Raw genomic sequence first — 25,009 nt, 5'->3', positions numbered from 1 at the left:
CTTAAAATGAACTGATTGCCTCACTATTGAATAGTTGATTTAAATTTGCTGTTATACTTAAAGGTCATATAATGTAAAATCTTTATACATTACTTTATTTAAGATTTTCTTAGTCCTCTTTGAAACTTTTCCCCCCCTCTTTATATTATTTAATTGATTTCTGCTTAAAATTTGTTACTATCAAGAACTATCAGATAGATAAATTTTTTAAGAATGAATATGAAAATGCCTACCTTTAAACAGGCACATTTTTATCCAGATATCTTTATTGCAGTTTAAAGTTATGATCTTAAGCAAGGGCTATGTATGAATGTGTTTACATTCCTACCTACACTCAGTGCATGTGCATTTACTTGGCAACATTTTATTATAGTTACCAGCCTACTAAGCTATGATTATTTTTCCCAGTTTGAAAATGTGTAGTATACGATTGAGATTTTGTTTTTATTTGTTTTTTTACTTGAGAAATGGAATCTTTAATAATAAAAGTGTAATATGCTAATTAGACCAGACGTCCTTCTGGACGTGCTTCCGGATGACCTTCCGGACAAAGCCGCGGCAGGCGGGGGCCTTGGCCATCGTAGTGGTGGGGGGGCCAAGGCAGCCACCGCCGCCATGGCAGGGGCTGAGCCCCTTGCACAATTTTCGTGCATTGGGCCTCTGGTTTTCCTATAAAATGTCTAATAAAAATCACAAATATACTTTTAAAGCACTTTCTTTATATTTGTTAACAGAACTTAGTTCTTGTCCTAACAAAAGTTTTTAAAGACTCCCCCTGACTGATGTGTCTTGATGTGTCTACCTATTGTAGAGGGCATTAATCTCATTTTAAAAGCTTACCATCTCGCTCTCTCACCTCCTCACTTTTTTTCTTTTTCTGAAATGACTTCAGTAATACTCTGTGCCTTTACTGTCATGATTTCTTCTGAGTAGTATTATTCCAAGTGCTTCTTTCTTGATCCCAGTTCTTGAAAATTCAAGTTCAAAATATATTGATAACTGCATCCACATGTATGCTAGGGCAACCTGTTCTAATACATGGGCTAATCTTGTTAAATTAGCCCAATTGTAAAATTGTATTTGAAACCAATTAAACTTACAACTTTTCTCCAGTAAATAAATCAAGTCTTGATGTATTATAATCTAAAGTTTTTATAATAGTACAATTGTCAAAGTTATGTGCTGTCAAATATATATTCCTTGACCTACATGTATCAGAAAGTGTTTTCTGTCTAGTGAAGATTTGTTTGTCTTTTGTTTAAATTCATTTACATTTTCTTCAGATTAAAATTATTTAATATATTTCATAATCATGCTTTTATTTGCAAAATTGCATACTTTAAATATATCTAAAAATAATAAATTTAATTTGTATATATTACCTTGAATGACAGTAATATATCAGCCTAGCAATTCTTCTTTTATACTTCCTGTAACTAGGGCTCACAAATAAGACCTGAACATTAATTTTATGGGTTTTTTTCTACTCGATAGGTGCTATGGATATAGAGGAGAGAAATCGCCAAATGAAAATTAACAAATACAAACAGGTAGCCGGATCAGATCCCAGACTGGAGCAAGATTACCATTCAAAGGCAAGACATTTTTCTTTTTAAAAGTTGTAAAATAATCAATCATATGAAACTATTAGATTCTTTTAAACAGCTGAATGCAGATTAGTCAGACATGAACATATAATTCAATAGCCCCATGATATTATTAAATGATGAAATTTATTATGTATGTGTATACCAACTTTTAGGTATAGAATTTGCCTTATATTAAAAAAATCATTTTATAATATAGGATATTAGGAATGAAACTCATAGATGGTCTGAAAAATAATTATTTTAGACGTTTTCATTTTATAAAACCTATAAAGGTTCTAACACCCTCAAAATGTTTAAGAACTATTATCTTCGTACTGTTTTCCTAAACACAAATAGATTTTTTTGATTTTATAATATTTTAACTGAATCTGGTTTATAAATGAAGTATTAGAAAAAAATACATACTCATGAGGTGGTGTAAGGAGTTCAAAAGGTTTTTTAGCAATAGTCTTTTTAAACTACTTTTTGGGAATAAGTTGAGGTATGAGGTTTACCAAGGTAGGAAAAAAGTATTTCATTGCTCTTGCTCTTCATTGCCTTTATATTTTCAAAATATTTTAAAGTTCATGATATCATTAATGGCCAAAGTCATGGAAAAACTTGTTCTAACGTACCTATTTAAGAGTTAATAAAGGAATGAAAATCACAAACCTTACTCATAACATTTAGTTAATATGTATTCTATGATTTGGTAATTTAATCATTGCAATCATGTCATATTTGTGGTTTATTTATTTGTGTGATAGAGAAAAGCAGTTTGGATTTTTATATACTTACATATATTTTATATTTACCTTTTAAACCTTCAGTTTCTCTCCATTATACTCCATTCATTGGTAAAGTAAAGACTTAAGTAAACATGTGCATATGTGATAAGTAGAAGGAGTTTCTAGATTCTCCACTATATAACCTAGAAGAGGCAGAGATTCTTACATCAACATCATCTTTCAAGCCACAATCTCTTCCTCAAATACTGACACAGTGAACATAAGATTGTTCATCACAAAATTCTGGTGTGCTGGAAATGGCACAGCCTAAAGCCAGGAGAGGTAAACTTAAGACAAACAAAAATAGCCCTGCCTTTACTCATTGGGTTCTCAACTTCTAGAAATTGTTCTCTAAAATAAAAGTATGAATAACTTGAAATAGGTTTGGTGAATTTCACAGAAAATAGTTTTGTAATGGTATATTTCAGATACATCCCTAACCTTTTGAACTTGATATCAGAAGTGATAGCTATGCCTTCCCAGGTATTTTTTTTATATTTCTGCCTTGGGCTATATAGATAGACCTGATCTTATGTGACCTCTGTTATGCTCTAATCTCTCATTCATTTCATATAATCCTAAGACCAAGGCATGAAGTCCTAATAAAATAGGATATTAAAACTTTCGTAAACGTGTCTTCAGATAACACAAATTTATTTTATTTGCTTGTTTATGCCCCATGATACTTCAGGAATGTAGGTAATTTTTAAAAATACATTTAATACTTTCAATACTACTGTCAATGAAGAAATGAGTGTCAGGAGAAAATGAAGTCAAGACAAAACAAGGTAAAGTTTGTGAGCAAAATGCAGTGTGAGATCTTACATGCCTGCCCTGTGTGGAGCTTCTACTTTGACCATGGCCTTCCCAACAAGCAGCAAAGGCAGAAAGAGAAACTGGGTTGGTTGTATGATTTACATAGTTAAATGCAATAAAAACAAGTCCCTTAAAAGCAATCGCAATGATAATTACTGTGGATACATGACAGGAATTTCTTACAGGAGGATTGACTAAAGAATACTATAGGAATGACTCAAAATATTTTTCAGAAAAACAAGTTTTGATTCCATTCCAGTATATAAATAAATGAGTGTCTGAGGCTTCAAGCTTACATAACTTTGACACTATTTATTGTAGGCTAGAAAAAGTGTAAGTCTTGGCAAAGGACTAATTATACTAAGCAATATAATTCCCTAAACATCTTCTATGGCAGTGGTTTCAAGTGGTTTTCCTGGAGAATCAGCATCACTTGAGGACTTTCAGGATGTAATTCTCTATAATTATAGATGGTTCTTCATCAGTTAAGAGCACATATAGATTTGGTTATTATTAATTTTCCTACTAACAGTTCCTTCGATTAAACTCTAATGCTCAACAGCATTCTTTTCTTTTTAATTATGGATATTTAGCGTTATATTTTCATTCTTTTCTTCCTTATTTTGATAACAAGTGCCAATTAAAAGCTTGTTTTGAGCTAAGTACATTTAATACATTAGATCTAATTCTTGAAAAAAATCATTTAACAGATGAGGGAACAAAGATATAGAAAGTTTATGTAATCTATCCAAATTACATGGCCACTAAGTCATGGAAAGTATTATTCGTAGCTAACCTGCCTTCCAAATTTGAGATATCTGAGATCGCATCCGAAGTCTCCGACATGTGGAGCACATGCTGTACCCCGGAGCTGTGTTCCCGAAATGCCAGTGAAGCTGTCAAGGAGCGTTGATGTGATGTCATCAAGTGTTAGCCAAGTTTCTTTTTGAACTACACCCTCCACATTTTACATGGCATTGCCTCCCTGCAATTTGCAAGCTCTGACTGATAGTTTGTAAGCAACGCTTACTAATTTTCTAAAAATCTCTTTAATAACTCACCAGGCAAGCATCTCTAGAGAAATGCCTATTGTTACTCTCATCCTAAGAATATTTTAAGTATATTAGGAAATAAAAAGCAGAGCATCTTTATTTAATAAGAACAGCAAAAGGCATTTGCAGATATGATTTCTATTTAATCAGTGGATGATTTCTTGTTTCCCCCCCCCCCCCAAAACAGAATTTAACTGTTTAGCCAATGCACCCTTGCATGTCTATTGCATTCTCCTTATCTATTCTACTCTTGGCAGATGTTCAAAGATCAACTTTTATTTTTTCTATAAAACCAACATTCTCTGCTCTTCATTGGTTCAGAAAAATGGAATTTGTCTATTAAATTTAACAGAACAAATTATAATTCAGCATAGACCAACTACCCTTCTGGGAGTTATATAATGGTTAATTAATATAATTAGCAATAATTGAAAGTCAAACCATGTGGATAGTATATCTGCAAATTGATATGGGGAATTTGATCATTTTATTTAAATATGATTTTTACTTTTTACATTAGCCATATTTGATATTTTAAAATTATCTCAGAACCTGTTTTTAAAAGGGTAGTCCATAACATTTCAACATAGACTGCTATACAATTCATTGGTACAGTATTTATTTGGAACTCAAAGCCTATTTCTCTGTAGAACCCGTGCCCTATATAAAATGGCAATAATATTCCCACAGAATCATCACAAAAATATCTAACCCCATTATAGTACTTAGATTATTACTTTCTGAGTTCTTATTTACCTCTCTAGAGTTAAGTAGTATAGCCCTAAATTGCTTAGAACTTTCCAAGGTGGACCATAAGTCCATGCTAATTCATTCAGCCCATAATCTCATATATTGAGTTACCTCTGTGGGACCAGACAACGATGTAGCAAAAGGAAGGCCAGGTGCATACCCCATCCTAGGCACTGTCACCTTTTCACCCAGGCTCTCTGTCTTTTAAGGGCTATTTACCAATTTCAGAGGCATGTTAGAAGGATAACAATCAAACTAATTTACATTAAAATATGCATAAAACTACACACAAATAGTTTTATGTTTATTTTTAAACACACACATCCTGGAAATAGAAATAAAACTCACATGATTGAATTGTAGGCCATAGCAATATACCAAAAGTTTAAACAGGTAAAGACGAAGTGTTTTGGGCAAGTAGATAGCCACTGTTAACTGAGCTGCCCCCTTTATTAGAGCTTCGTCTCCTCTCAACACTGAGAATGCACATTAAATGCCAACTTTAAGTGCTTTACATTGACTTTCAAAACACAGCCAGCAGGGACACCAGAGAGGGGAGAGGAGACAGGTTGGGGCTCAGTAGGAGTGGCTGTTTATAGGTATGACGTTCGTACTTCAGACTCCAGTATCATCACAGTGTCCCAGCAGATCATAAGTGTAGCTTGGAGTTGAGCAAACTCCACCTGGGTGACTTTGGATAGGTTTTTAAAATTTATTAAACAAGACTTTGAGATCTGTGTCATAGGGCAGTGAGTAGGATGAAGTGAGATTATGTATATCAATGGTTTAGCATTTAGTAGAATGCTCAATAAATGGGGTAGCTAATATTTGTTGTTATTATTTTTCATAATAACATCAAATAGGCACCAGAAATTAATATGATGAGGTCAAAAGAAATGGTAAAGAGATAATTGAACTAATTAAAAGGATTTCAGTGTAACTCAATTATTATTGAATGTTTCCTTTAGTCTCAAAAAGATTCAAGCAATGTAGATCTAAAAGGAAAAATCAAATTTAGGGGAAAGAATTTGTGAGTCTTTGAGGGATATGGAGATTTAAAAATATAAAAGGAGAGTGGAACATAATATACGATGAGAAATTACAAACTAAATTACTGAAATTGAGTAATTATGTTACCACGGTTGATATTAAACATGCCTGGCCCTTGTGAAGTGGTTAACAGGTACACATGTGGGTATGGGGATTTAACAAGAAGTGCAGTACTCCTTATTAGCGGTGACATAAACCGATCTGAAAAACCAAAAGACTAAATTTATATAAAGCAAATTTTAAAATGTAGATTGGATGGCTTTATACAAATTACTAAAAAAAAAACACATTGAAAATACAGGCATTTATAAAAGTGAAGAAATGAAAGATATGCTATAATTTTATAGCAGTGATTGAAATAAAATGTTAGAGAGAAAAAAAATATTTGCCTAAGCAGCAAAGTTGAGTTGCTGGTAGCATACGACACTTTCCAATAACGTTCTGGGTGAGCTGGGCTAGTGCCACTGGAGAGAAATCTGAAGCCTCAGTTCTCAAGCTGCCGAGAGACCCTGATATTCACACAAAACAGACACCATGGTGCCAGTGTTAGACCGAACCATCTGATGAAGAGAAGTGGAGAATTCTCATAGGAGTGAGCTCCGTAACCCAGGTCCTGCAGGAGTAGCTTAAGATGTCCCTTAGAAGTAATGAAGCGTCCTTTTTTGGAATAGATTGTCTACTGTTTCATGAACAGAGGTAGGATTCAGACTTTCAAAAAAATTCCTGCTGGACTTAGTCTAGCCAGGTATCCAGCAGAAAGATTTCAGTTTTTTTAAATCAGAATGAAGATCACCTACTCATAGTTCTCAGCCCAAACCAGGTCAAAAAACCTTACCAATCAATCTTAGTGGCTGCACCGGGATGTCTAAGCTTCAATTCTACTTAGTGAAATTTTTCTGCTGTTGTGTTTATTTCTGCACAACCCTGCAGTCAGATAGCTTCATGTTCTGTAGCAAAATCTCAAGAGAACCCAGCCTCCACACCTTTAATTAGTCGCCTGCTATGTACTTTTTTACATCATTCCAAGGTTGTTCCTTTACCAAGTGTATTTATGAAGAGAAATAAAACTAGATTTTAAAATCTAGATAATTAAACTATTAAGAATTACAATATGGTCCTAGAAGCGCAAGAGATATTAGGGCTAATCTTTATCATGAGCTGATTTTAAAACCTTTAGTCTCACCTACAAAATCGACAAGTGCTAATTAAAAGGGAGTCATGGATTGAATGAAAAACTAGATAAGGTCATATTTTAAAAGACTTTATATCCTATTTTCTCTCTTCTGAGGGTTTTTTCTTATTCATGTTTGTGAAAGTAGATTTCTCATTCATTAAATTCACAAAACTAGAATTAAAAAGTAACTAAAAATTTTCCATATGGATTTATATAATTTCTTGATTTATCTTTGAGATAACTAAAGGAAGGGATGATCAATATATCAAGGGAGGAATAGCTGTTGCAAGTTTAACTTCTTGCTATTGGTGGGCATTACTGTAACCATGGCAGCAACCACATTCACAGCACAGCTTCTGAAATCTACGCGACAGTAATAGAGATATAGAGGCAGTTTTGTTCATTACTCTTAAGCTTATGTTCAGTGATTATGATTAAATATAGACTACAGAGTAGTCTTAGAAGTGTGGACTCCGGAACCAACTGCCAGAGTTCAAATCTTACCTCTGTGACTATTTATATGACCTTGGGCAAGTTAATTAACATCATTGTGCCTAGATTTCTTATTCTATTGGACATGGTGAACCTAGTACCCACCTCATAGGATTGTTTTCAGGGTTAAATCCATTTATATATACGTATAACTCTTAATCAAAGCTTGGAATATAATAAGGAATAATTAAATGTTAGCTGTCATATGATGGTGGTGGTGATGATGATGATGATGATGATGGGAAAAGAAAAATCATTAAATTGTTTCCAACAGATAAGCATTTTCCTCCAACACCAACACATTGCAGAATAATACGTGAGGTGAGGGACATATCAAGCAGTGGGGAGATCTTTAGCAAAATTATAGAAGTATATGATGAGCGCAAGCCATGCTTAAGGAGCAGCTAGCTGGTGCTTCCTTTGAATAGAAATATAGAGCAAACTGGGATACATATTCGGAGATAACATTGGAAATGTTGGCTGGGACAAGATTGTGGAGGGCTCTAATCACTCGGTTAAAAATGTAGAATATTCATTTTACACTCATGGATTTTAAAGGAGTCACTCAAATGAACAAATTTGAGCATTTATAACTTTAATGGTACATTTAAGATGCATTTGAAAAGGAGATTAAAGACAAGGAGTTCCATGCCTAGGCTATTGCTCTAGTCCAGGCAGCACGTAACTGTTATTCCTTGCCATGGTTTGAGTATTGGTTCCATCCCAAATGCTCTTAATGCAAGCCCCGCTGAAGCTGCTCTGTCTTCTCACATAAGGAATGAGAGTAGTGGGCCTCTTCCAGATTTTCAACAGAATGTAATTATTTCTGCCCTAGCCTAAGTTTAATGGGTCATTGTAATTCTCAGGCCCTTTCAAGTTTATTAACACTCTGTGGTTACTCAGGCTATTATTTAGTCCTGATTCTCTTATACACAAGTACTTTGAGTTCCTCTGTTATTTTCTAAAGTATTAATATTTAATGGGAGCCCTACTTAATATTCCCAACCCATTAATTTCTGTTGTGTTCGACCTGCTTCAGATTCCCAGGACCTTGCTCCACTTTTGGAATGCTAGCTTGCCACTTAGTATCTGTAATATCTCTACCTACATCCTAATAAAAGTTATAAATATTCTCTAAAAAATAAACAAACATCATGTGATGAGCCATATAATATTGGAAGATACTTAAGAAAGACTAAATATCAGGAATTCTTATGGCTAAGAAGTATTTCCTTGTGATATTTCTTAATTCTGGATAGGTTTCTGCAGGTTTCTAATCTGCAGGTTTAGAGAATCTTCTAGTCATAATAATGGTGTAAGTGTCTTAACAGTGACTCTTCTCTCTTCTGGAGAAAAGAAGGGCTCATTGGTTTGGACTGGCAGCAGACGGTCGGTTCTATTCTCTCTGGGCTTGAATATAAATGAAATGTTATCTATATCAGAATTAGATACTGTTATTAATACATTCAAGACCCTGGGAAGAACAAACTTTGAGAACACTTCTTGATTGAAGCAGAAATTTCAGGAATAATAAAGGATGTAAAAATGAATCTAACACCTGAAACCAATACAAAATAACACTGAAAATAAACTACAAAAATTAAAAAAAAAATTTAAAGCTGTTGAAAAAGATTATGTTATGTGGCTACATCTACATTAATAAATGTCTAAGTGGTAATACATATTATCTGTAAATTTAAAAATAACAGCTGTCTTGGATGTTGGAAAAAATGATATAGGAAATATTTGAAAGCTGTGTGTAAACTACAAACATTATTCAATTTTTAATAATTATTAGTGTTATGGTCATCAATTATTACATTCCTTGGTTTAACTTTTCTTGATGCCAAGTATAAACATAATTATAAAAAGTAACCCAGGTTAACAGCTTTCAGAATAAAAAACCATGAATTTCCAAGTTAAGCTTGCTGTTATCCTACTGTAAGTCAATCAGCCACTCTAATGTCAAAGAACAATGACTTATTTTTAAGTGGGATATGGAATTAGGCACTTAAAAAGTTTCATAGCTTTTTTTAAGTCAAGATAAAATGTTTGAGATTGTAGCTGAATGATGATGAAAATTGAGATCACAATGTAGAACTTCTTTTGTTTCTTCATGGACTATGCCTAATTATTATCATGACAAATATTCTTTAAACAGCTTACAATGGGCGCAGAGAAGAGACTTGCCCAAGATGACATGTGGGAGAGTATAGTTACACATTTATATCCTCCAGCTTCATAGTCCATGGTCGTCATGATATACTGCTTCTTATCATTAAAATCAGATGGCTATATTATGGTTTTCATCGATATTGCTGGTTAAAGAATATCCCTTTATACCATGAGGGCAGAACGTGTTTTTCTGACACAGAACAGAATGAGTGGCCTACATTCAGGTTTGCATTCAGATATTCATAACAAAAAATCTGACAAAACTGTCTAAATAAATACAGAATTTTTTTTTTCACAAACAAGGAATCTAATCAGTAGCCCTAGCTGGTACTATTCCCTGTTTTTAGAGCTTGTCTTCCAGCTCCCTGTTCCTGCTCCAATTCCAAAGAAAAGTCAAGAGGGAAAGGCAAATGGCCATACCAGATGAGTCAGGTCACTGTACTCCCAAAACCCCATGCCTGCTCGTATCTCAGAGGCCAGACTCAAGGATGATCACCCTGGTTACAAGGGATTCTGGAAAATGAAGTTTTGTTTTGTTGTTGTTAGACAACCAATATGTATGTATAGTGAAAAGAAAAGAGGGCTAAAGATTGAAATTATTGGAAAATATAATTTAAAATCAAGTTAGAGAAAAGCAGACAGCAATGGAGATTAAAAAGGATAGGTGGGGAGACAGGAGGAGCTATGAATGACATAATCTGAGAAGGCATTATGAAGAAGTTTCAGGAAGAGAGAGGACTTCAACAAAATTAGATGTAATAGCAAAATCAGGAAAGAAGAAAACTGAAAACACTGCTGGCTGGTAAATTAGGATATTATTGGTGGTTTTTGTTTGTTTTTGAGAACAGTTGCAGTAAATGGTAGAAATGAGTGGGTGAGAAGTTATGGATTCTGAGGAGGAAGGTGACAAATGCACTTGATAAAGGCAAACGCGTGAGCTCTGCATCTACCTGAGATCTTGAGCCTGGGATTTTGTTGCGAAACTGGCATTCCCATCTCTGAAAATCATGAGAAATCAATTGAAATAAATAAAGGATGACATTTCTCAAGGAGCAACTTATTAATAACAGGCATAGAGTTCCCATTGTGCTAGCCTTTGGGAAAGTCATAATTGACTACTACCAAGAATTCTTTCTCTACACATTCTTCAGGAAAAGTAACTAACCTTATAACATCGGCCTCTAGGCTAATGGCTACCCTTTCCATAATTGCGGGTTGTTACCTTACACTGTTCCTGCTGTTCCATCTTTCACAAGATTTACTGAGGAGGAATTTACAGTTCTGATATGTTGTTGTCTTTACTCATTGTGTTCTCAGGAGTCTGAGTCCTACAAGCAATGTGTGTATTCCTAAACCACACATCTCGTGGTGTGCACCAACTCTGTGGATAGTGACAACATGTAACTTGAAATCAGCTGTGATGGGAGTATTTATTCCTCAGAAATCAACAACCAGAACTTTTCCCCCTTGGATAGCTGTTTGTTAAACATACGCTGGTACACCATGGCCTATACTCCCGACGGAGAATGAAAGAATTAGGTGACTAAACTATTCAGTTATGATCACCGTATTATATACTCTGATAAGATACTTTATACTGGAGATTATATATATATCCCAGATAAAACAAGAATTCCATTCATTTTTATTCATACAGTGTTCATTGAGTTCCTACTGAGTGCCAGGCACTGATCTAGATAATGGGAATACTAGGGAGTTTATAATCTAGCAGGATAGGTGGATAGAAGATAGGTAGATGGATGAATAGATAGGTAGGTAGATATAGATATATAGATAAATAAATAGGTAGAGATAGATAGATAGATAGATAGATAGATAGATAGATAGATAGATGAGAGACAAAGACAGATATATGATAGAACTATCAGAGAGGTATGACTAAAGTAGTTTAGGAACACTCAAGGCAGTAATTCTCTTTGAAGGAATTAAGACTTTTCTAACTGGGATTTCACTTGAAGAAAATTATTTATAAGGCTACACCTTAAATTAACCCTCATTTTACTGTGCCTTTCCTGTCTTCTCCCTCTATCACACATTGCCCTCTTTAGGAGTCCTATCTAAACAAAATTATCTCTGACAAACAGATTTTGCTCAGTGCAGCATTTACATCAGGCACTGATAAGAGACTTGGCTAGGACAGAGAAAAAATCACCTGAAGTAACTCCTCTGAGAGAGTGTCTACAATGGTGGTATTATCAAAAGACAACAGCTACGCTCTTTGAATTATGATATGAAATAAAAATAGGATATCAAGAAAGAGAACATTTTCTTGCTCACATGAGTCTTCCATTGGCTACAGTGCCAAGACTCCCTCTACTCTGTTCTTATCTCCTCTATATCACCCCCCCCACCCCCCCACACACACTGATATCAAAGGTCTGCCCACAACTTCAGCCTCTCCTTTCTCTCCCAAATATTGTGTTTGCTCTAATTTTCCTCATATTCTGATCTATTCAATGTGTTTTCTCCCTGAATATATCAATAGTCCTACAAGGACATCTCCATGACGTAACACTTTTTTCTTCAAACTTGGGCTTTCTTATTGCCCAGTATTTTGCAACTAATCAATTCTTGGACTAGAGTTTTAGACAACAGATTGCAGTTTTCTGGTGAGATTTATTAAATGGAAGATTAGCCATGCTTAAGGGAGCTCTTATAATTCCGCCCACATGTTTTGTTTGAGAAGTTCATGTACAAAGCTCAAACAACCTGAGTTCCTCAGATGCTATAGAGACATCACTGGGAAATTACCTAATTAAAAATGTCAAGTGAGGGTACTGGAGAAAGTAACAGTTTCATTTTAGAAATTTGAATATACTTTTTTTCTCCAGAATATTATTCCAACATTTTAATTCAAACTTTTCTTTCAAAAGGGCTTTGCAGATAGGCTGTTACTTTTCACTAATCTTAGGTAAATAGGGAGAACATTAACTTCTCCCGGCCACTTAGAAACTCCTTAGCGTCCGGAACATCCTGAACAATAATAATTTCCTGTAAAATTTTCTAGTTCATGATCTGCTTAATAGTAATGGACAAAGCATCAAATGTTGTCGGGAAAAGCTTCCTCACTCTCTTACAAGATCTTAATGATCTCCAGTCAGAGCACCGTTTTCAGCTGGGATTGTGTAATCCTATGCAAAAAAATCTTGTTTTTTTCCTTTAAGGAGAATGATGAACATATTTATTGTGCATCTGTCAGCTGTAAACTAATACATGCTAAGCCTTCATTGTTTATAGTGCCAGACAACACCAACTCTTTCCTAACTAAATAAATGAACTTATTCACATTTATAACTCTTTACCTTGGTAAAATAATAATTTAGCTGCTTCTATCTCACTATGAAATTATATAACTTTTGTTTATTATACATTAAGACAAGCAAAACTATATTTAGTTAAAGCAAAAGAAATGAACCATCTTAGAAGTAAACAGTGTTAGGTCATCCATTACTTTGTTCTGGGCTTTTTGTGAATTGTATATATGGAGATGTTATACTCTAAACATATTTAAGATAAGTTCTGAAGTTTTATTTATAAAAATATTTTTCTTATCATGTCTTACTTTCCAAATTTCTCATTCTGTTGCTCATGTGTGTATTTGTAGCAGAAACCTGAGCTATGCTCCAAAGGTAAGCGTGCTTGGCTGCTTAGAAGTGCTCAGAGAGATGTACTTGGTTCAGGCCTTAAGCAGACAGCAGAGTCACCATCACACTAGAGATTTTGCCTCGTTTGTGTTTTTCCTTTTTGTGAATTTTTCCATTCAGTCTTTTATTTAATGACCTACTTTTTAGTCACTGCTATGTGCTAAGCTCACTATTGGGTATGCTGAGTCTTATTTCTCTTACTCCTCACAATAATTGTTAAAATGGGATTTATTCTTATCTTACTGGTTCGAAAGCTAAACGTGAGTTTAAATTAAATTAAGTACCTGATTCTTCGGTGCTAAAAGAACTACAAAGATAAGGAAGATATTGTCCTGACCTTTAAGAACCTTTATTCTAATAGAGAGTTAGAAAATTATACATGAACACACACACCTATACACACACACCACCTATAACAAGAGGTATTGTGTGACGAATTATATAAAAGGCATAAAACTATAGTATATAGAATCATATCTTTCCTTAAATTTTGAACATCCAAAATTTTAGCTCAGCAAAGTAGATTATCTGAGAGGTCTTAGCCAGAGATATGTGCAATGTACACCATGTGTATTTAAAAAACACACAAATTCTTTTTTTCCCCCTTTATTAATTAAGGTATTACATGTGTGTCCTTATCCCTCCACCACCACCCCCCCCGCCCCCTCCCCCCTCCCACACACACACTCATGCCCTCATTCCCCTGGTTTCTGTGTCCATTGGTTAGGCTTATATGCACAAGTCCTTTGGTTGCTCTCTCTCCCTTCCCCCACCCTCCCCTACCTTCCCTCTGAGGCCAGCCAGCCTCTATGCACCCATGGATCATAGCAGCAGGTTCAAAAGTCATGACTGCCTAAAAAGACTAAGGCTAAAGTATGCATAGTCAGATCCTAACGACTGAAATTCAGAAGTCAAGTAAGCTGTTAGGATGTAGAACAAATCAGAAAAGAGCCAGTTGGGAGACACAGGAGCACAAGTTTCCAGGCGGTTTTGGATCTCAGGATAAAGCAGCAGGGAGATAAAAGAAAAACAGAGCAGCTGTGTCAGCCAAGAAGCGTCATATATTTCCTGCTGAGGCAGAACTCATGGTGCAGGTGGGAATGGAGTAATTCCCTGTAAGGTGGTGGGATATGGATGAACCTGGCCAGATGGGGAAGGTGAGGCCTGAGTACATACTAGGAGTTAGTGGGAAAGTTTGGTTTCACGTTTGAAATTAGCCTTATAGAAATATTTTCTGAAACAAAACTATTGGATATATGTAGAAATAGTTGTATTTTTATTGTAGCTTAGAGCAGCCATAAAGTAATATATTTATTGTTGGGTATTTCTAACTAATACCTCTTTTGATAAAGTCATTCCTAGAATTGATACTAAGCCAGTGTTCAAGTTACTATCTAATCATCAGCATCACCATTATCATCATCATTTGTTATGTGTGAAGCACTTGTTATGTGTCAGGTATTTTTCTAAGTGCTTTGCATACATCATCTTATTTAATCCTTGCAGCAAGCCTAGGAAATGGGCATGGTTGTTATTCACTTTATAACAGATGAAAAATGGAATCATGGAAATAATTATCCCAATATCACATACCTAATAATTTGTGTAGCCAGGATTCAGACCATTGATTCAGTCTCATCCCAGAGCAATTGCTCATAGCGATTATAATATTACCCTTACCACCTCCTAGAGTTAAACTTTAGGATTTTTCATTTGAACTTAGATGATATTATAATCCCATGAACAAAAGCAAAAGAAAAAATATAATACCAAACCTACTGCAAAGAAAAAAATTGTAATACCAAAACTGCTTATCTAGCCAATGCTAAAATATTTTAAAAGCTATATCAGACGGCTTCTCTTTTTGTTATCAGTAACAAGAATAAGAACAATACAGGCCCCCAAACCCAGAACTGTATCCATTGACCAGTTTAATAGTTTTGAAAATTTTCTTAAAACGTTCATTTATCATGTAAATGAAATAAATATCCAAAAATATATAAATAAAATGAAGTATTTCCATTTATGTCCCAACTTGAGATCAAATTTTCTGCTAATATATTTGATGAAACAAATACATACAGTGTCTGTGTGTTTGTTTGTGTGTGTGTGTGTGAGTGTGTGCACTAAGATAGTTAATGTTGACCTACCCATTGAAATGCTATTCTAGGCAATGGCTGACTATGGCTGAGGACATTTTCATTTAAAGTAAAATTTTTCAATATTTAAATTTTTTAAGGCTTTGTGAACACTTTCTATGGTTAGAAAAATCTCTATTGCAAAATTGACAGATACAGATATTTCAGTATATGTTTGAAGTACACATAATTAAAGAAAAATCTATTAGCAGACATGCTCTTAACCCAGTAATAGCCATCAGGACAGTAATAATACTGGCTGAATTTCTTTACATTATGTCAGGTACCAGACATGTATTATATTTGACCCTGAACAACACTGATTGGAACTGTTCAGGTCCACTTACATGTGGATTTTTTCAACAAATACAGTAAATGTATTTTTTTCTTCCTTTCTTAATAACATTCTATTTTCTCTAGCTTATTTTATTGTAAAAATACAGTATATAATACATTTAACATACAAAATATGTATTGATTGACTGTTTATGTAATCAATAAGGCTTCCAGTAAACAGTAGGCTATTAGTAGTTAAGTTTTGAAGGAGTCAAAGTTATATGATGATTTTCAGTTGCTCGGGAGTCAACTCTTCTAACTTCCGTGTTGTTCAAGGATAGACTGTATTTCTAATTTTCAAAACAACCCTGAAAAAAAAGATACTATCCCTATCTATATATATAAAAGGCTAAGCAGCCGACCAACCGGCCAGTAGGTATGACATGCACTGACCACCAGGGGTCAGACGCTCAATGCAGGAGCCCCTGAGCTGCGGTGACTTGGCAGCTGCAGTTCTCAAGTGACACACCCCAGAACTAGAGAGGAGGGAGCCTGATTCCGGAGTGCCACCCTCTTGCAATCCGGGACCCCTCAGAGGATGTCAGAGAGCCAGTTTCAGCCCAATCCCCGCAGGCCAGGCCGAGGGACCCCACCTGTCGGAGAGACCTGCTCACTCCGCAGATACCCTTTGCGCTGCAGCGCTGCCCCAGGTGCGACCGGCTGGGGAGGGACTGTGGGAGGTTGGCTCCAGAGTGTGTCTGGCCCATCTTACCCAGTCCTGCCCTGCTGGCCACCGGCTAATTAATTTCCTTTCAATGTGCATGAATCTGCACCGGGGCACTAGTTACTTTAAACAGAGTTTTAAAGGTTAAAGTATTTGCTCAATTTTACCCAGTTAGTAAGAGGTTGTCCTTACTCCAGGTTGTCCAGACTCCAGAATCTACTATTTTTTTTATATCCCAATGTCATTAACATAAAGCATTTATGATGGCTTTTCATTTACCAGAATGTTTGAACACCAGAACACCCTGCACCCTGGCTGTGCCACATAACTGATTATTTCATTCCAGGAAGTTGGAACTATTTTAAATAATAATGACTTTTTTCTAGTATTTCTAGGATTCATCAAAATTCCAGTAATCTTTCAAACATTAAACTTTCTCTTTTCTCTTGGCTTTTCTAGAAAAAGTTAGTGTTTTAATCATTAGGTTTTGTACTATCTCTAGGTTTTCAATGAAGCATAATGGATTAAAGAGAAAATGGGTTTCAATAAATCACAGTGGCAACTTTATTATACCTTTTTTTTCCAAATTTTATTCAGAAATAAAAATATTCTATTTCCTAATATGAAGCCAAATGTTATTTCCCAGATTTTACCTAAATGTCCTTCCCTGAGGCCATTGCTGTGGTGAAACTATTTTAACGGCCTTCATTGGGGTGTGGTGAAAATGCTCTAATTGCCTGTGCTGAAAAACAAAGGTTTCACGCAAATTGAATTTTTCTTTTAGGATAATTGCCGTTCACTTTTGTTTTTATATGCAACTGAGTGGGGGTTTTGCAGTATCCTCTGTGGATAATAAAGTGCTGAAATAGGAGAAGCTAATAATTGCTCTGTATGGTAATACTGACAACTTCTGCGTATTTGTCAATCTGTGTTAACAGTATCGATCAGGATGGGATCCTCATAGAGGGGCAGATAATATTTCCACTAAATCTTCGGACAGTGATGTAAGTGATATATCTGCGGTTTCCAGGACTAGTAGTGCTTCTCGTTTCAGCAGCACAAGCTACATGTCCGTCCAATCAGAACGGCCCAGAGGAAGCAAGAAAATCAGGTGAGTAAGGGACTTTCGCAGGAAACGCTTCTCAATGTGTATGACAAGGTCTTTGTTTCTTTGGATAAACCTAAAATCCTCTGTTCTAAAGGCTAATGTGTGCCATTTGGCAATAAGAACTTCTGTACGTATTGTTTTTTATAATATTTTGCTCTGCCTTTCAAACTTCTTGCACAGGCAAGTTTCAGAGAATGTACAACACCTTTCTTACTAGATTATTTGAAATAATATCATTAGTTGTTTTTTAATGTTTTCTATTTTAAAAAATTAATTCTATTACACATTTATTGAGGTTAAAGTGACGGTTTTGTGAAAATTTGAATATTTTAATGTTCTAAGAAATGTGAAAAATAGTGTTTGGAGGGTTTTTTCTCCTAGATGAGTATATTTCAAGGATTCAGAAAAATATTACTTTTTTAGTAGGATACGCCTTATCCTCCTGAAACTGTTATAAATGCATGGAAAAAGTCTTCAGCCTCTCAAAATTTATAAATGCAATATTTATGTTTGTATATGCATGCCCATAGAGTTTATGGGCACCTGAGCTAAATTATTTTTACTCCTATGTATATATATATATATATATAAAAAAACTATAATGAGGAGACCACAACTTTTTTCCATTGCAACTCTGTAGCAGGAAAATAGGATTTTAAAGAACAATTATGATTGTGGTGCTTACATAGGCACTTCTCTGGTATACTGGAAAAAAAGTTTCAACATTTAAAAGATGTCACTGTTATTTATGTTTTCATAGTGTTCATTTCCTTTCTGTTTAATTTTGTATGCATTTTTTTTCTTACTTTTTCTTTCCTTTTTTGTGTTTATTTGCATGCCTTCCTTCAATTTGTGTTGCTTTCAAAGGCCAAAGGGAGTAGAAGAGGGAGGGAAAGAAGGGGATAAGCATGAAGAGATAGTTCATGAGGTAAAGGAAGAAAGAATTAATGAGCATGTGAAAGGGAACGAGATTACAAAAACGTCTAATCATGAGAAAACCAGAGAATCAGGAGACGAGGAAAAAACACAAGATATACATGAGCAAGGGAAAGAAAAAGAACAGTGGAATAAAGAGGATTTGCAGAGGCGATTCTCACAAGATGACGACAGGTAAAATACACTCATTTTTGTAGACATTTCCCATTAGTAATGTAGTCCTTTTTCCTACCTATGAAAACTATTTTGCCCTTGACATGGTGGTTTATTTTCTTGCCTTTTGTCTATTTATATTCTAATACAGCTAATTAAGATGTTGGTAAAAATATTATCAAATAGATTTCCTAAATAGTCTTTAATTTGTATCCACTAGTTCTGAGAGTCTGGTTCATTGGTTTTCCAGTTATTTAGGACAAGCTGAATCAAACTTAAATTTCCTTTTAGTTGTTTTTTTTTGGCGGGGGGGGGGGGGTACGTTAAGCCTGAATTACTGTAATCTTCCTGATTTGTGGAGTCAAAACCTTTGAAAAGAAGTTCTGAAAGGGCTGAAAAATTTTAGCCTACTTTATAAGAAATGTTACATACTGGAAATGAATGTTTTAAAGGAGTAGAAAAATAACTAGCGACAAGTAAGCTTTGTTCAGTCTCTGGCTCTCTTGCCTCTTCGTCTTCTGGTGGGTTCCGGATCAACTTTGAGGAAGATTGCAAAGCAGAACAGCTGAAAGGCGAGGGTAGGCGCCCCAGGGATCATTAGAAGGCATCCTGGTTAGGCCCCTCTCGAAATCCATTCAGGTAGAGACACCACCAGGGAAGGAAATTTGAACGGGGGGGCAAAGGCGGGGGAAAACACCAGCAGCAAGGCGTAAAGGGACGGTGCTTTCATTTTTATGACACAAGGCACTCGGCATGAAGCTGTCTTTACAGTGAAGATGAGGTCAGCACAGGTCCGAGAGAGCCGTCAGCCTGCTGCCCGGGGAGGAGATTTCTCCAAGTGCATTGATCTGGGACAGGATCGCAAATCATGCACCTTTTGTGGGAGTTGGGGATTCTGGTATTCAGTCCAGAATTTGATTCTGTAGAATCTGCTTGATAAGAACACCCTATTATAAGGCAGTTTTTGCAATTAATATATCTAAACTCAATCTCAGTTTGTGCTTTACTTATAATTAATGAGAAAGATCATCATGACAGATGCTTACCCCTTGGGTATACAATTCAGTGGTTTGTCCATGATACTTTTTTCTCAGCTTGGTATATTTAACTATACCTGCTCTATGAAAGTTTCTGTATAACAGACATTAAACTAATAATGAATATTAATTAGGCAATTTTGTGATTTGAGTCTAAACTATTAATTTCAGTTTGTCTTTTTTTTTTAATCCAACTTTTTTATCTAACTTTTGATAATTACATTAGTTTATTAGTAAAGACCATTTTTCTGATTCATTGGGCATAGGATCATTTTGTCATGAATTCACAGAGAAAAGCTTTCCAACTTTTCCTTGGAAACAGATAGAGTTTTCTTTCTTCCAAAAGCAGAGCAGAATGTGAGTCTCAGCTGTGTTTTCTTTTGTATATACCGTATAACTGAAAACGTACGAGTCCATGGGTGTTTGCCTAGAGCCAAAAGCCTCGTGGGCATACCTGACTTGGACAGAGGTTTAGGGAAGATTGTAACCTTAAGTTCCTAATTTTTAATATTATTTTCTTCATCATGTTCTTCAGCAAGAGAGCACATTATTTTGCAGGGAAGAGGGAAAGATGGTGGTACATGCCTAGCGATTCGAGTCATTAGGCACCGTATTCAGCTTCAGTCACTATAGGATGTTTCTGGAGACTGAAGGAGGCCAGGCTATCTCTTCAGGGAACACATATTCCATGAGGTGGCCAGAGTGTCAACTGCAATTGTTATAAGCAAATGGTGGTGTCACTAACTAGTGATTGCAACATAGGATCTTGAATCTGCTTTCATTTCTTAGAATAAAACTGACGATCTTTATTCTGAGAGGGAATATGTTTGAGTGCTTCCAGTGTCATTTTGTTTCAATAGTTAATAAAAACAATCGTACATTGTTTCAACACTGACAACAACATATGTGCTTATACATTATTGGAATATAATCACCTACACTAATAAAAGACAAACATGCAAATTGACCGTACCTTCACCATGCCTTAAACCACGCCTACCAGCCAATCAGAGCGACTATATGCAAATTAACCTTACCAAGATGGCGGCCGGCAGCCACGGAGCTGGAGCAAGCAGGAGGCTTGCTTGCCCCAATGATGGAGGAAGCCAAACTGCCACGGCAGCTCTGAGCTCCACTCAAAGCAACAAAGTTTCAATTATAGAAGGTAAATAAACCCCAGATACCTGCTTTCAGCCGGCTGTGGCCACGGAGCTGGAGCGAGCAAGAGGCTTCCCTCTCACCCACCCTGGCTGGCTCTGAGCTCCACTCAAAGCAACAAAGTTTCAACTATAGAAGGTAAATAAATCCCAGAATAAAAAAAGAAAAAGAAAAAGAGAGGCTGGGAGCTTCCATCGCTGGAGGGGTTGGCCACCCTGAAAACGGCCCTCAGCCCCTCACCCAGACTGGCCAGGCACCCCAGTGGGGACCCCCCACCCTAAAGGGGGTGTGACCAGCTGCAAACAGCCATCAGCCCCTCACCCAGGCTGGCCAGGCACCCCAGCAGGACCCCCACCCTGATCCGGGACACCCTTCAGGGCAAACCAGCCGGCCCCCACCCATGCACCAGGCCTCTGTCCTATATAGTAAAAGGGTAATATGCAAACTGACCCTAGCAGCAGAAAGACTGGGAATGACTGGTCACTATGACACACACTGACCACCAGGGGGCAGATGCTCAATGCAGGAGCTGTCCCCTGGTGGTCAGTGCGCTCCCACAGGGGGAGCTTTGCTTAGCCACAAGCCAGGCTGATGGCTGCCAGTACAGCAGTGGTGGTGGGAGCCTCTCCTGCCTCCTCAGCAGCACTAAGGATGTCCGACTGCATCTTAGGTCTGCTCCCTGCTGGTAAGTGGACATCCCCTGAGGGCTTCCGGGCTGCCAGAGGGATTTCTGACTGCCAGCTTGGGCCCAATCTCTCAGGAAGCGGGCCTAAGTCAGCAGGTGGACATCCTCCTAGGGGTCCCAGACTGCAAGAGGGCATAGGCCGGGCTGAGGGATCCCCCCAAGTGCACAAATTTTTGTGCACCGAGCCTCTAGTATCCTATAATACACCATTGACGTTTTATGCCTTTTACTTGTAATCCATGTTTTTATAAACAAAAATTTTTTTTCTCACTTTAAAGTATTTATAGTACTGTTACTACTAAAAGTTGACCTAGTGACTGCAGTGAACAAAATTTATTATAGTTGCTGTTTTCATTGCAGTATGCAGGTCTCATTGCATGCTACACATGTTTGTGTGTTACACTAAGTTAAATTAACATATGTCATTTGAATGTACACGTAGAAAATGAATAGCAAAATATAGATTCAGGAAAGTTCATTAAATACTTGAATATAACATTTTTTCTAAGTTGATAATAATATGTTCATATTTAGCTATTTGTAATTTATACACATAAAAATTGAATAGGTCTAGTAAAATGCCTCTAAGTCATTAATGATGATATGGTGAACTCTAGAAAATATGAAATTACATTTGCCATTTAAAATATTTTTCTCCATGTACGTCTGTATTTTAAATTTTATATCTGTTTACATTTGTTGATTACATGCCAAATATATGTGGTAAAGCTGGCCGCAAAAAAGATAAGACATAGGGAACAATTATTCATTAAACCAATGCTTATTTAAAAAATTCCTTCAGGCACAGTACTTAAAATTGGAAATGGAAATGAAATATCATCATACTTTTAAGCCTGAGACTGAAGCAGTTTCTTAGCTTTGGTGGTGGCTGTGTAAGGGTAGCTCCATATCCAAAAAATTGATCACGATACCTAAGCAAACTCACAAGGACACTTGACAAAAGATCTTAAATTTGCAATGAAAGATACAAAACCAAATACTGAAAGTGTAGCATTGTCAAAACCAACAATGTTGGTAGATTTGTCATTAAACTAGATTCTTATTCATTCTTCCAGACATAAGACAAAAGAAAAAAATTTAAGAAACTTGTTCTCTATAAATTTTTAGTTCTAAGGCATTTCTGCTTCAGTTTTGTTGATTGTAATTGGTCTGTTCAGATTTTCTGTTTCTTCTTGATTCCGTCGTGGAAGTTACCCATTTCGTTCAGATTGCCCAATTTTTTGCCATGTAATTGTTTTGTATAGTATTTTCTGTGGTGTCAGTGGTTACTTACCCTTTTTTCATTTCTGATTTTATTTTTTGGGTCCTCCCTGTCTTCCCCCTTACCCCCCCCTCCCCCCCGCCCAAAGGTAAATATTTTATTCTTGAGGAACTTCATGCTGCACATTTTCAGAGAATCGCAAAAATGTTATCCTCCCCTCCTCTAGAAATAAATAAGAAGAGCATAAAATTTCTTTTTAAATCACGACACTTGGAAGTTTAGCACCAGCATCCAAAATGAACTAGAAAAGGGAACAAAAAAGCATTTACTGTATATTTCAGATTTCTTTGGTTGGGGTTCTTCCCATGTGGTATTAATATCTTCTTTCAATTCATATTACCAAAACAGTAAAAACCAGGAAAAAAAATATAAACCTAGTGGTTGCCGAAACTGGGGAGGTTGCTCTCCTGTCTTCCGTGCAGACGTTTGAGAAAAATTGCTGGAAATATTGGCTGACATTCTCGTTTTGTACTTGTTTCGTAAAGAATAATCGTAAACATTCCAATGTCTGCATCTTGGTTATTAGTCTTCCTCTTTATTGCTTGGAGGTTTCTTTGGTGTTGGTAAGGTCATGTCTGCTTTTTGTTTCATTTTTTGAATGGTCATTAATTCTTTAGGTCACCTAGTGATGATGAAGGTGCCTGAGGAGACTGGTATTATCAGCACTGCTGTGCTCTTTTTCTTGATGAGTCTGGTTGAAGGTTTATCAGTCTTGTTTATGTTTTCTCAAAGAACCAGCTCTTAGTATCATTGATCTTTTGTCTATTTTTAGTCTTTCTTTTTTTCCCCTCTTTGATCTTAATTATTTCCTTTCTTCCACTCATTTTGGAATTGGCCTTTTTGTAGTTCCTTTAAGTGTAAGGTTAGATGGCTTATTTTAGATTTTTTTTATGGTAGGCCTGAATTGCTATGAATTTCCCTCTTAGGACTGCATTTGCTGTGTCCCATATTTTGGGGGTAATTTTGTTTTCATTTTTATTTGTCTCAAGGTATTTTTTGTGGTTTTAGTTGTTGTTGATTTCATTGTTGACCCACCCATTATTTAGTAACATTTTATTTAGCCTCCATGTGTTTTTCATTTTTTTTCTGGTAATTGATTTCTAGTTTAATACCATTATGGTTAGAGAAGATGCTTAATACGATTTTAGTCTTCTTAAATTTTTTGAGACTTGTTTTATATCCTAATTTTTTTTCTATCCTGGAAAAAGTTCCATATGCACTTGAAAAAATGTTTATTCTGCTGCTTTGGGGTGAAACTCTGAAAATATCAATTAAATTCATCTGGTTTTATGTAACGTTCAAGGTTGCTGTTTCCTTGTTGGCTTTTTGTCTAGAAGATCTATCCATTGATGTCAATGGGGTGTTAAAGTTTCCTATTATGACTGTATTACTGTCAATCTCTCTGTTAATGTTTATTAATATTTTCTTTATATATTTAGATGCTCCTATGTTGGGTGCATAAATGTTTACAAGGGTTATATTCTCTTTTTGAATTGATCCCTTCATCATTATGTAATGTTCTTCTTTGTCTCTTATTATAGCCTTTGTTTTAAAGTCTGTTTTGTCTGCAACAGTATTGCTACCACAGCTCTTTTTCATTTCCATTTGCATAAAATATCTTCTTTCATCCCCTTAATTTCAGGATGTGTTTGTCCTTTGAGCTGAAGTAGGTCTTTTGAAGACAGTATATATATGTATCTTGTTTTCTTATTCATTCAGCTACTTTTTGATTACAGAATTTAATCAATTTACATTTAAAGTGATTATTAATAGGTAGGTATTTATTGCCATTTTATTATTTGAAGAGTGAATTTTGTGGTATGTGAATTATATCTTTTAGATTGAGCAAAAGAAAGTTTATTTAAAAAAAGGGGGGCCTTATAATCTGTGTTGTTTCCCCAATAAATATGAGAATAGTGTTATAAAATGAAAATTATACTTTGTTTATGGTTTAGTTTGTC

General features: G+C 35.7%; 1 protein-coding gene across 50 annotated transcripts in view; it reads left to right on the top strand.

The window, feature by feature from the left end:
* The window catches only part of RIMS2 (regulating synaptic membrane exocytosis 2), a 341,566-nt gene that overhangs the window by 238,135 nt on the left and 78,422 nt on the right, over positions 1-25,009 (top strand). For 21 of the 50 annotated variants that reach the window (XM_059671970.1, XM_059671956.1, XM_059671955.1 and 18 more), the window contains 2 exons: positions 1,495-1,595; positions 17,628-17,800. The exons of 16 other annotated variants lie outside the window; for them this stretch is intronic. In XM_059671970.1, the coding sequence (XP_059527953.1) occupies positions 1,495-1,595; positions 17,628-17,800 (274 nt within the window). Of the gene's footprint in view, positions 1-1,494; positions 1,596-17,627; positions 17,801-18,664; positions 18,908-25,009 lie in introns of all 50 variants that reach the window. 13 more of the 50 variants (XM_059671942.1, XM_059671945.1, XM_059671947.1 and 10 more) reach the window with 1 other exon arrangement.

Source organism: Myotis daubentonii, chromosome 17 (genome assembly GCF_963259705.1).
Source record: "Myotis daubentonii chromosome 17, mMyoDau2.1, whole genome shotgun sequence".
Classification (NCBI taxonomy): Eukaryota; Metazoa; Chordata; class Mammalia; order Chiroptera; family Vespertilionidae; genus Myotis; species Myotis daubentonii.
Note: the sequence above shows the minus strand (reverse complement) of the source record. Positions and strands in the feature narration are given on the sequence as shown.